We start from the raw sequence: 13,935 nt of genomic DNA, 5'->3' as shown, positions 1-13,935 counted from the left end.
AGGAGCTTCCAAAATTGGTCGAGGGATACCTTAAACATAACCGTACTGTCAAAGACACCTATCAGAAAAGTATCTAGCCACCGAGGTCTCTTACCTCATATGTCCTGAATATAATGCAACGTCGTCGAATGGATGATGGGCCCGGCGAGCTGTGTATGATGTCCAGACGATATCATCTACTGTCAGAGCATCCAACATCCTCCTGTACTCTATAATCCCACCCTGAATCTCTTGCACGACCCTCCATCTCTTCGCTCGTGGAGCGTCTTCTACGACACGCTACACCCTTCTATCATAAATGCTAAGAAAATGCTCGTATATCCAGCACTAGAGAAACAAAAACTAATTAATGTCACAAACAAAAATAAAATAAAAACAAATAAGAAATGCTCGTATACTTGGAATATACTCAGATAACCAACAAGTTGTCTGGTCTCAGGCACAGTCGCAACTCCAAGTGTCGTGTAAAGCATAGTCAAGGCGGCAACTCCACAATCCCACCAACATGGAGTCTCTAGACTATTGAACATCCATAGGTAATGGACATCAATGTAAACACCTGATTTATCTGCAGAGTACATCAGATGTAGCATGTACGCCCTAGCGACAACCTCATACCTCTCTGCCTCCTCAAGCTCCCGGTACTTGTCTCACAAACAAGATGAAGTTCCCTGTTAAAATAAAACTCCTTCAACACGATATCCTCACAGACATGTAGATCCTCTACAATCTGGCGTAATGTTGTCGTCTGGTTAATGATAGAACTAGTAAAGAATCTACCCTCAATGGGGAGATGAAACAATAAAAGACATCATCCAAAGTGATGGTCATCTTCCCTAATGAAAGATGACAGGAAGATGTCTCTGAGTGCCACCGCTCAACAAAAGCAGATATCAAGGAGACGTCGAGCATGGTCAAGGAGAAATCGACGAATTCCAGCAGACTAAAATAAAAAAAAATGCGCCTGACCGGCTCAGGCATCTCACCCAAGGGGGAGTTCTTTAACTTCGATCAGGGGAATGCGAACTTCAGCGGCTGACGCTCTTGTAGGAAACAAAGTTGAATAAGTAAACCGTAGTCTTTTAACATATCACCGAACCATTATAAATATTTTGCAAATAAAAAATATAACATATATACCTCTCAATGCTATACTATGTATGCGACATGGGAAGCATAACCAGTGAGTACATATCACTTACTAGTTGTAACGCCCCATTTAAATATTTAGTCATTTATGTTATAATTTTAATAATTAGAATTGATTGTGATAATGCTAAGGGCACTTTTTGCAAGGGTAGAGTGCGAGTTTTAATGGATTAGTTTATTATTGAGTTAGAGTTAAAATAATAAAATAATAGTAATGGGATACTAATAATATATAATACAAGTTATTATTATTATTAGTAATTAAAAATATTAGTATTATTAGGATAAATAAATAATAATTAGAATAATAACGAATTAGAAAATAAAGGGAGAAAAGATAGAAGTTAGAAATTCATTCTAAGTGAAAAGAGAAAGAGGAGAGCTAGGGCAAGGAAGGGGGAATCAACCAATTTCATCATTGTCAAGGGAATCAAAGCTTGGAATTGAGGTAAGTGGGGAGAATGAGTTCTTTTAATGGTGATTGAACATGAGAGGGGTAGTGAGGGTTCCTTCCCCTCTTAGGATTTTAGTCATATGCTTGAATTATGAAAAAATTGTATGTATGTTTGTGTAATCAATGGATGAAATTCATAGTTGTGTTTTATGGGTATAATGAATTGCATTGTTGTATGGAAATTTCATGTTGTCTCTCAATATGTATTGGAATTGATGTTGTGTATGTACAAATAATGATGAAATTGATGTGCGAATGTACATATGATTGTTGTATGTTGATAGAAACAAAACCGTAATTGAATTCACGTTTTAATATGATAAAATTGGGATTTCGGGACATGCTGGGACTGGATGCGTATTTTGAAAATATGCAGAAAAGTGCCTCTGGTACAGTTGAACCGGTTACAAATTTTGAGGTAACCGATTACCTCATTGAAAAATGGAGTTTTTGGGCTACTGGGGGTCAAGTATCAGGTTACCAGTCACCAATGTGAAAATTGGTGTGGTTTATGCTATTAGAATGTGTAATAATCGGTTACCAATTTTGAGGTAACCAGTTATCACTGAGTTGGATCAAAATATTTTCATACTTCCAAAATTTGTAACTTGGGTTATGAGTGTCTGAATGACGGCCGTGCGAACCGTTGGAAAGTTGATTTAACGCACTTTTATCTAAAATTATTTTCATGTCGGAATTTTAACTCTTCGAAACATTTGTAGGTATTTCCGTAAATGTAAACTACGACAGGTATGTGAATGAATACAAAATTGACTTGTATGCACATGTGATGAACTTGTGATAGTTAATTGATGATTCTGCAACTATTTTCTGGTGAATTGTGATAACTTGAACCGTATAATATTCTTCTGCGTTGGAGTAATTCAAAGGGAGGAATACAGTGATCAATGAGGATCATGGTGTGCATAATGCTATTATCTTGTGTTTGTGGTGTGTCATGCATTCATGTCATTTATGTGGAGATGAGCCTAGGTGGGAATCCATGATGGGTGCCTCGTCTCTTCCGGAATCTCAAGGTAGAGTCGAGTTGAGATAAGTCGTAGTTCGAGGGAACGCTTAAGACTTATCCGGATTCCGACGAGAATCGGGTTCATATATTTGAACTGTATTGGTTGTGTTGGTACCGCATGCATAGTGTCGTGATGGGTGAATCACTTTGCATACATAATTGAAATGTGAATTATGCACAGGAAATGTGCAGGATGTTTTATGTGAATTACTTGTGTATGTGATTGTTGTGTTGTTTTGTGAATACTACTCCTTAGCATGTGATATTCACCAATAATTAGTTGAATGAAATTTTCACCCCCTTTCTGTTGTTGTGTCTGTGCTTCTTCGGAAGTACAAATAATTCAGGTACTTGAGTAAGCATGGAGCTTGTGTTGCTCGTTCGAGTCTTAGGAGTCGCTCTGATACGTAACACCGGGAACATGAGATTATTTTTCTTGCATTGTTTTATTTGTTTCATTATTACGTATCTTATTTTTGGATTATGTTAAACCACGAGTTGGTGGAGTTTATTTTTGTTAAGGTCTTAGAGCCATTGAAGTGAATTATTTTTGAATTTCCGTTATTTGATCTAATTGCCGAGCAATAAAAGATGAAGTGATTTGATACTTCATGACATTTTTACGGGTTGTGACATTACTACTTGTGTGAACTCTGATTATTTCGTGAAACAAATTATTTTGTTAATTATATTTAATTAATGGGGAGAGTAGTGTGTTACATCTAGGCCCTCTCGGGAAGGCTCCATCCGTGTCAATAGATGCCTAGAAGCTCGAGTCGTGGCCTCTGTATCTGTAGGTGTAACACTCTCATCGGCAAGATGTACCTCCTCATCAGCAACATCATGAACCTCTTGAGCCTTAACTAGTATCTCATCCTCAACAGGTACCTCATCGTCAACAATGGGAACTTGTACCTCATCCATAGGAACAAGCTCCTCCACAACACCGGAACCTGCTCAGCCTCCACAGGAGAAGGCTCATCCACAGAAGCAGAAACTCTAGCAAGTCGACATCGGGGTGCACGGAAGTGCCACAGTCCCCGTGTCTGCTTAATCATTCATTTTCAGTTAGAAAAGGTCGAAACATGTCGTCCAAGATGTTGCTGGAAAGCCTCAGCCTTAACAGCTATAGCGGAAGTTGACGCTCTATCAGTGGTTCTACGGGCAATGGTGTTGTCCTTTCCTCTTGTCCTCATTGAAAAGAAAGGGAAAAAAATGATATGGAAGATATTACCAGAAAATTTTCAAAACATTTCAACTATCCGAAATTTCAAAATTTCCGGTAAATTCTACTTGAAATTTTTTAAATTTATGAAATTTCCGAGAAATTCTTCGAGAAATTTTGAAATTTCTGGCATCGCCCAATTTTCCCTAAAGATTTTTTGGTATGATTAAGAAATTTTTGGTATGTCATTTACTATTTGCAAATAATCTCAGATTGATTAGAAAATATTTTCTACGCAAATGCTAACCTAAATTGGCCCATGATATAAACACAACAATTCTAAAGCCCTAGGCAGAAAAGAGGAGCAGCCTCAAGAACGCTAGAAATTTCCTCAAAAAATTTCAAGAAGCTTGAATTGTTTGTACTCATACGGGCAACAACTTTCAGTCAATTCCAAGCATATATTTGTGCTCCCGAGGTTTGGTAGGGTAAGTACATGATCACATCCATGGCCAAAACATCTTGAATCATGCACATCATAAACATCTGATTGCTATTATTCTTGAAATCGTATTTTAATTCCTTTTGTGTTTTGATTGAAACTAATGGTTCTCATGAGTTCCTGAGATACTATAAGGCAGATCTGAACGATCACATGGAGCTCATAACGACTAAATCGCAACCTGCCATGGTTAGGGCTTGAAAACGTAAAAGCTTCGCCTTCACGTTTCCAGGTATTTTCAAGCCAAACAAATGTCACCATTGGGCCCATAAGGAGATTTGGGATCGAACCATTTCATTTTATGAAGCTAACAATTCGCGTTTTACGTTTTGCATTCTGCAGGTTCTAGCTACAAAAATGGCGTAGCCAAACCGTAGCTAATCAGCATCAAAATCGAAGCTGATTATCGAGCCCAAGGAAGAAGACGATGAGCTGTCTTCTTGGTCCACCCTCGACATACGCGTGCGAATCTGACTGGTCGGTCAACAAACGCGCCCTCTCTCTCCGCATGCTATTGGTTTGTTTGAACGCAGGGCCCACTTTGACTCAAGTTTGATTTTGAGGCTTTGAAATAAGCATCTTTTAATATTTATTCTTTTCCGTGCCTTTATTAATAACTTAATGAGTACAGCGCAAGTGGTAATGTAATAAAATTGGTAACCAAGAGGACCTGGGTTCAAGCCCAGGTTCTAACATTTTTTTTCTTGAAAATGGTTCTTACAGATCCGGTGCATTCAACCTTTACATGTCTATGGCACGCCTTAATCTTAGCCGTCGATTTAGCAGCGAGGCCTGATCGGAGGACCCAAAAGTGACGTTCTACCATACTCCTTCACAAAGTACCACACTGGATCTACGCCCTTTGTTTTACTCAACTTTCTTTTTTTGTTTTGTTTTGTTTGTTTAAATAATCTAATTAACCCTTAAATTAACCTTAACTACCCATTAGCCACATAACCATTAGAAATAGTTTTTGACTAATTTTATTAGTCAATTTAATTTTAATTAATTAGGTTTTGATTTATCATTTGATTTAAAATCATTAAAAAACACCAAAAATAATTTTCATTTTTAGGATTTTTCTTGTTAATTAATTTAGTAAATTCTAGGTTTTAATTTTAATAATTATGATTAGAATTTAGGTTAATTAGGACTTAATCTATTTACGATTTAATTAGGATGTAATTAGAATTAGGTTGATTTAGCGAATAATTTAATAATTAGGTTTTTACTTAAATACTAACCTCAAACTACCTTCGATTCTTCTTCTCATCTCTAATTCCATTGAATGGCGCGTGTTTGTTTAAATTCAGCCCTTTATTTAATTAATTAATTATATTATTCATTTGGTTTTAAATTCTAGAAATCAATGTATAGGGCACAAGGAAATTTTTTGTAATAACGTAGATTTACGTTTTCGCACACTATAAACTGCTGATATTATATTGTTTAGATGTATGCTTATGATTGTATGTTCAAGATTAAAATCAACCGTTAGATCATTAACTTCCAAGATTAAAATATCTGAACATAACACACTCCTTTTTACTGTGCACACACCCACCTTTAAGGTTTCCCCTCTTACGTTGCCTTTCGGAAAATAATAGTCAAGTCCCTCGTGCGTAGGGATGCCTTAGCCTATGATGCCTTCAATTCAAAATCACCATGTCCCTCCGATTTAAAGATCATAGTCCCTTCGATGTCGCATTCGGTATAAATGATCTTGTCCCTCAATTAAATGGTGATAGTCCCTTTGATGGCTAAGGTATCCTTACTGGTTTCCTTTATGACTATTCATATCTCATAGGACTTCCTACCCTCTTTATGGTATGAGTAGTCTCTATGACGATTTGATGACCCTTCGATGACCCGCACATCCAATGTATAGGACTACCTACCCTCAAATGGTATGGATAGTACTATCGCCCAAGGAAAACTTTAAAGTATGGGAAAGACCTTACAAACTTAGGGTAGGAACTCTTAAGTTCTTCCTCACAACAATTCAAACCAAATGATTTTCACACCCCGTTTTCTAACGTTGTCTTTTTAGACATTTTCAAAATCAAATTGTTTTTCTAAACATATACGACACTTTTCAAACATTTCAAACAAACAAGTGAGCTAAGCAACTAAGAGCCCGTAGATAACTACGGATGAAAAGGGTGCTTACACCTTCCCTTTTCATAACCTACCCCCCGAACTCAATCTCTTTTCAAAGAAGGTCTTTCCGGTTCTTTTATACCGTTCCTAATTGGATAAAATAAAAGGCGGTGGCGACTCTTGCTCACCGTAACATTTTGCTTGTGAAAATAATAAAGTCAGTTCACCATATTATAGGTACGGTACACATATACTGGCTGAAGAGGCTGATGACTGGTGGCTTAGCAATCGTTAGAGATTGCAAACCACATGTGAAGTTATTACGTGGGCTGTGTTTAGTAGAGAATTTCCGAGGAAATATTTTCTAGAGGATGTTCGCAGAAAGAAAGAAAATGAGTTCCTTGAGCTGAAACAAGGGAACTTGACTATTACTGATTATTCTGCCAAGTTCGTAAAACTTGTGAAGTTTTATCCGCATTACTATGAAGAGACTGCAGAGTTCTTAAAATGTATCAAGTTTGAGAATGGACTACGTCCAGAGATCAAGCGAGCTATAGGGTATCAACAAAATCACAGGTTTTCAGAGTTGGTAAACAGTTGTAGAATTTATGAAGAGGACAATAGAGCTCATTCGGCTCACTACAAGAGTTTGAGTGAGAAAAGAGGAAAGTAGAATCTGAGTCGTGGGAAACCTTATAGTGCCCTAGCTGACAAGGGAAAGAAAAATGTAGCTGATGGCAAGAGGCCAAGTGGGGGAGGTGTTTCTCCTAATCCTATTAAGTGTTTCAGGTATGATATCACGGGTCACCGTGCTAATGAGTGCCAGTCTGATGTGAAGAAAATTTTCAAGTGTGGACGGCCAGGTCACGCTGTTGAATATTGTATGACCAATATACCTACCTATAATAACTGCAGAGAATAGGGTCACATCAGCACCAATTGTCAGAAGCCAAAGAAGTCGCAGGCAGATGGGAAAGTGTTTGCATTGAAAGGGTCTCAGCCTACTAGTGTAGATCATTTGATCAAAGGTACTTGTTATGTTCATGATGCTCCTTTGACTACTATTATTGACATGGATGCGACCCACTCGTTTATTTTTGCTGAATTTATAAAGAGGTTAGAACTTGTGTCATCTACATTGAGTAGAGGGATCATGATTGATACTCATTCTATGGGATCAATGACCACTTCTTTAGTATGCTTAAATTGTTCTCTATCAATTTTGTGCCAAGATTTCACTGTGGATTTAATCTGTCTACCACTCAATGAGTTGGATGTTATTTTAGGGAACTGGCTAGAGTTCAATCGTGTTTATATTAACTGTTACATCAAGACGTTGTTGTTTCTTACTCCAGAAGAAGAGGAGTTGGCTGATTATTTAACAACTAAAGAATTAAGAGCATTGTTGGAAGATGAATCCAAAGTGTTTGCGATGTTTGCCTCACTATCTATTATGGGCAAGACGCTGATCAATGATTTGCCTGTGGTGTGTGAATTTCCAGAAGTGTTTTTGGATGATGTTTCTGAATTATCCCCGGAGCGGGAGATTGAATTCACCACTGACCTTGTTCCTAGTACTAGATTGATATCTATGGCACCATATAGGATGTCGGTATTGGAGTTAGTAGAACTGAAATTGCAACTGGGAGAGTTACTTGATAAGAAGTTTATTAGACCCACTGTTTCACTGTGAGGAGCTCCAGTGTTATTGGTTAAGAAGAAGGACGGTAGTATGCGACTCTGCATTGATTATGGTCAGCTGAATAAAGTGACAATATAAAATAAGTATCCACTTCCGAGGATTGATGATTTTACGATCAACTCGTAGGGGTGCGGGTGTTCAGTAAGATTGATTTGAGATCAGGTTATCAACTCGTAGGGGTGCGGGTGTTCAGTAGGATGATATTCAAAAGACATCTTTTCAGACTTGGTATGCACATTATAAATATTTGGTGATGCCTTTCGGAGTGTCCAATGCGTCGGGCGTGTTTATGAAGTACATGAATCGTATCTTTCACAACTATCTCGATCAATTTATTGTAGTTTTCATTGACTATATTTTAATTTATTCCTAGTTAGATGAGGAACATGCAGGACATTTGAGAATTGTATTGCATGTGTTGAAAGAAAACAAGCTGTTTGCAAAGTTGTCAAAGTGTGAGTTCTGGTTGCAGGAAGTGAGTTTTCTGGGCCATGTTATTTCTATGGATGGCATCACGATGGATCCATCTAAAGTAAGTTTTATCTGCAATGAGAACCTCCAAAATCAGTTACTAAAATCAGGAGTTTAATGGGCCTAGCGGGTTATTATCGTCGGTTCATTGGAGGTTTTTTTAATATGGCCCTCCCTTTAACTCAGTTGACTCGAAAGGGCCAAGCTTTTGTGTGTGATGCTCAGTGTGAAGAAATTTTCCGAGAATTGATGAAGAGGTTGACTACGGCACCAGTGTTACTGCTACCAAGTCCACTTGAACCTTTTGTGGTATATTGTGATGCGTTTAAGATGGATTTAGGCGGTGTTTTAATGCAAGATGGTAAAGTTGTATCTTATGATTCGCGACAATTGAAAGTTCATGAAAGGAATTATCTGACTCATGATCTTGAATTAGCCGCAATAGTTTTTGTATTGAAGCTTTGGAGACATTACTTGTATGGCTCGAGACTCGAAGTGTTCAGTGATCACAAAATTTTGAAATATTTGTTCGACCAGAAGGAGTTGAATATGAGGCAGAGAAGGTGGCTAGAGTTTCTAAAGGATTATTATTTTAGCTTGAGTTACCATCAGAGGAAGGATAATGTTGTGGCTGATGCTTTGAATCGAAAGACTATTCACATGCCGACTTTAATGAGTAAAGAGTTGGACTTAATCGAACAATTTAGAGCTTGAGCATGGTGTGTGAACTAACATCAAATATTGTAAAGTTGGGTATACTGAAAATTAATAACAACTTCCTCGATAAGATTCGAGAAAATAAAAAACTTGTCCATAAGTTGGTGGATTTGATGTCCGCAATGCAATCTGATGCAGAGAATGACTTTAAGGTGGACGATTTTTGTGTGTTGAGGTTTCAAGACAAAATTTGGGTACCGAATAATCCCGAACTTTATGAAAATGATCTTAGAAGAAAGTCATCGAAGTAGTATGAGTATTCACCTAGGAGCTACGAAAATGTATCAAGATCTTAAGAAACTGTTTTGGTGGTCGGGTATAAAGAAAGAAATAAATCAATTTATGCTTGTTTGACTTGCCAAAATTCGAAGGTAGAACATCATAAATATTCAGGGTTTGATGCAACCGTTAGAAATTCCAGAGTGGAAGTGGGATAGCATTTCAATGGATTTTTGTGTTTGGCTTACCGAATACAGTAAGAGGTTTTAACACCAATTGGGTGATCGTTGATAGACTAACAAAGTCTACACACTACATACCGATTAATATCAATTTTCCTTTAATGAAACTAGCAGATATTTATATTAGAGCGATAGTGAAGCTACACGAAGTTCTGTTGATCATAGTGTGAGACAGAGACCCAAGATTTACTTCTGGATTTTGGATGAGTTTGTAGAATGCTTTGGGCACTACTCTAAAATTGAGTTCTGTGTACCACCCACAAACAGATGGTCAATCACAGAGGACTATTCAGTCGCTAGAAGATTTGTTGATGGCTTGTGTGAAGGTGGAGAAAAACATAAGAAAAGGGGGGTTTGAATTAAGTTTTTAATAATTTCCCTTTCTTCGATTTCTTGCGCAGAAGCTTAGGAAACTCATTTTATCAGAAGCTTTCCTTTATGATTTATCAGAAGCTTAGTGTTTTTCAGAAGCATTAAGCTTTCTTTAAAACTTGAGTCCTATTATCTTCTGACTAAATGATGATCCAAGTAAAATAAATAGAAGCAAACAACACACGATATATCCTGGTTCACTTGAGAAATTCTCAAGCTAGTCCAGTCCACCCTTCCGAGGTGATTTCTCCTTGAACTCAAGGTCTTAATCCACTATAACCAAACTGATTACAATTGCACGGGTAACCGCCGATGACTGACACTACAGAGACAACCGCCAATGACTCACCATACAATGCACAAGCTACCCACAAGTGACTAACCCTCCACAAGCTACACGCAAGTGACTAACTACAACAAAATGAGTTGTTCAATGACCTCAACAGATATAACATTCATTTACCTCATTAAAGTCATGACCTTCACTTGGTCTTCTAAGAGGATTTTCACAATGACTCACTGGTATTGTTTTCTTGAGCTTCTGATCCCCACTCGATCTCTCAAGGTACCATCAACGTACAGTTGATAAGATTTGTGTTTACATAATTGCTTCTATTTAAGCAGATTACACATATTGTTTAACATAATTATGAGCAACAACTCTCATGTTAAAGAATTTTACATGAAGAATCCTAGAACTAAAACACAATATGAGCAACAAATCTTATGTTCATTACATTGTTCTACAGAGATGTATATAATTATATGTTGGATAACATCTTGTAGTGTTCTTCATTCTTCATCTTCTTTGTTGAGCAAGTTATGAGCAACAACTCATTGCTTCTTTTGATCTCCATCAAGATGTATGTGATAAGAGTTGAGTAGCATCTTGTAGGATCTTCATTCTTCATCTTCTTGTTCAAATTAGCTTTTGCATATCAACGTAGGTATTAGAATCAACTAATTAACCCAGTAGAATTTTTAATTGGCATGAGCTTCACCTTCTCTTTTGATATATACTTCTTAATCAATGGCTTCTGAATTTATTTTCTTTTTCTGCATACATTGATTCTTCTATCTCCATCTATGTCGTTGAATTTCATTCAAGCCAAGCAACAACTAACAACTGCAATGACAACAACCATTATGACAATGTGAAAGTTAGCATCATGATACTTGTAACAAAAACTTATTCAGTTTTATGCAACCTTGTTGGATGAACTGATCTTCTTTTTATATCTTCTCAAAAGAGACGTTGGAGGGCAGGAAGGTCCTTTTGATTTCCAACAGCTTGATCATAGTGGAAGACAAGATAGTATGCAACGCCCTTCCTTTCCTGGTAGTGGAACAAAACATCCGTCTGTACCTTGTACTACATAGTGTTATCTTCTATTCTTCTTGAACTTCAGAGACTCATAACATGAGTTGGAAGAAGATAAAATAAGCTTTGGATCTTCAGAGCTACATGTCTTTAGAGTCTTCAGAACCATATCTTCATAATCTTTTAGACTTGGTCTTCAGAACCATTTGTATTCAAAAACTTGAGTCTTTATAACTTCAAGTCTTCGGAGTCTTCAGAACCACGTCTTCAGAGTGTTCAGTACTTGGTCTTCAAAATGGTTTCTTCAGACTTCATAATTTAAGAGTTAGAACACTGTTATCAGATATGTGAGCATTTCCTTTCAATGTATAAGAACACTTATAATCTTCTAAGGCTTGACCCTTGGTGTATTCAGAATCTTAACTTTGTCTTAGAAGCAATAACTTTTCTAATTAACAAATATTGACTTCTGATCTTGACGTGAAGACTCGCTTATTGATTTCTGATCTTGGGGTAGAAGCTCTAACAAAATTCTTTCTTCTGATTACTTGTGACTTCTTGAAGCATTAACTTATATGAGAAGCAAACAGTGACTTGACTTCTGATGAATATTAAGTATTCTTCCAGAATTTCTGATGTCTCTTCAGATTCAGATACGAAAGGTGTTTTTGATGATTCTTTACGGATAACAATCCAAAATCTCTTAGAACATAGTATTTGCACACTCAAGAAACTATTACAAACTAAATTGTTACATAAAAAATATATGTATTGTAATCGTCAAAATTCAGGGACATATTGCAAAACCAAATCTTGTTCTAACATTGTGTACTTGAGCAGGAAGGATCTTGGGATAGTCACCTGCCGCTGTTTGAGTTCACATATAATAATAGTTATCATCCTAGCATCGAGATGGCACCTTTCAAAGCATTGTATGGCAGAAGGTGTATGACACCTCTTTGTTGGTATGAGTCAGGTGAGAGAACCGTTCTCGATCCAAAAATTATGCAACAAACCACTGAGAAAATGAAGATGATTAGGAATGAGATGAAAGAAACTCAGAGTAGATAGAAGAGCTATCACGATAAGAGGAGGAAGGATTTAGATTTTTATGAGGGTGACCATGTTTTTTTAAGGGTCAATCCTGTGACCGATGTCGTTCGTGCTTTGAAGTCAAAAAAAGTAGGGGTTATTGGACCGTATCATATATTGCAGAGGGTAGGGGTTATTGCATACAGGGTGACTTTCCACTAGAGCTTTCAAACTTGCATGATGTGTTTCATGCATCGCAACTTCGGAAATACATAGGAATCATAAGATAAAACAGTTAAGGGGGAACGGTATTCCCTTAGTTAGAGTAGCTTGAGGAGGAGCTGCTGGAGGAAATGTGACTTGGGAACTGGAGAATAAGATGCGAGAGTCGTATCCAGAGCTGTTTTCATCAGGTATATTTTCGAGGACAAAAATATTCTATGTGGGGGAGAGTTGTAATGCCCCATTTAAATATTCAGTCATTTATGTTATAATTCTAATAATTGGAAATGGTTGTGATAAGGCTAAGGGCTCTAGTGCAAGGGTAGAGTGTGAGTTTAAAGGGGTTAGTTAGTTATTGAGGTAGAGTTAAAATAATAAAATAATAGTAATGAGATGCTAATAATAGATAATACGAGTTATTATTATTATGATTATTATTATTATTATTAGTAATTATAAATATTAGTATTATTGGAATAAATAAACAATAATTAGAATAATAAAGAATTAGAGAATAAAGGTAAAGAACATATAAGTTAGAAATTTATTATACGTGAAAAGAGAAAGAGGAGAGCTAGGGCAAAGAAGGGAAAATCAATCAATTTTACCATTGTCAAGAGAATCAAAGCTTGGAATTAAGTTAAGGGGGGAGAAAGAGTTATTTTAATGGTGATTGAACATGAGAGGGTAGTGACGGTCCCTCCCCCTCATAGGATTTTAGTCATATGCTTGAATTCTGAAAATTGTATGTATGTTTGTGTAATAAATAGATGAAATTCATAGTTGTGTTATGTGGGTATGATGAATTGTGTTGTTGTATTGAAGTTTCACGTTGTTCCTCTTAATGTGTTGGAATTAATATTGTGTTTGTACAAAGAATGATAAAATTGATGTATATATGATTGTTGTAAGTTGATAGGAAACAAACCCGTAATTGAATTCATGTTTTAATTTGATAAAATTGGGATTTTGGGGCTGGTTTAGTATTTTAAAAATATGCAGAAAAGTGCCTCAGATATAGTGGTAACCGGTTATGAGTTTTGAGGTAACCGGTTACCTCATTGAAAAATGGCGTTTTTGGGCTACTGGGGGTCAAGTAACCGGTTACTAGTTTTGAGGTAATTAGTTACCACTATGAAAATTTGCATGGTTTGGTTAATGGAATATGTAGTATCCGGTTACCAGTTTTGAGGTAACCGATTACCATTGAGTTGAATTAAAATATTTTCAGACGTAA

The 13,935-nt window shown here is 36.7% G+C and overlaps 1 protein-coding gene across 1 annotated transcript; it reads left to right on the top strand.

Annotated features, from left to right (window-relative positions):
• The first annotated feature begins 7,472 nt into the window (after positions 1–7,472).
• Positions 7,473–8,093, top strand: LOC131604699 (uncharacterized). Its single transcript, XM_058877124.1, has one exon. The coding sequence runs from the start codon at positions 7,473–7,475 to the stop codon at positions 8,091–8,093; it is 621 nt and encodes a 206-aa protein (XP_058733107.1).
• The last annotated feature ends 5,842 nt before the right edge of the window (positions 8,094–13,935 follow it).

This window comes from Vicia villosa, linkage group LG5 (genome assembly GCF_029867415.1).
Source record: "Vicia villosa cultivar HV-30 ecotype Madison, WI linkage group LG5, Vvil1.0, whole genome shotgun sequence".
NCBI lineage: Eukaryota > Viridiplantae > Streptophyta > Magnoliopsida > Fabales > Fabaceae > Vicia > Vicia villosa.
The sequence above is the reverse complement of the archived record's forward strand: the minus strand, read 5'-3'. Positions and strand labels throughout refer to the sequence as shown.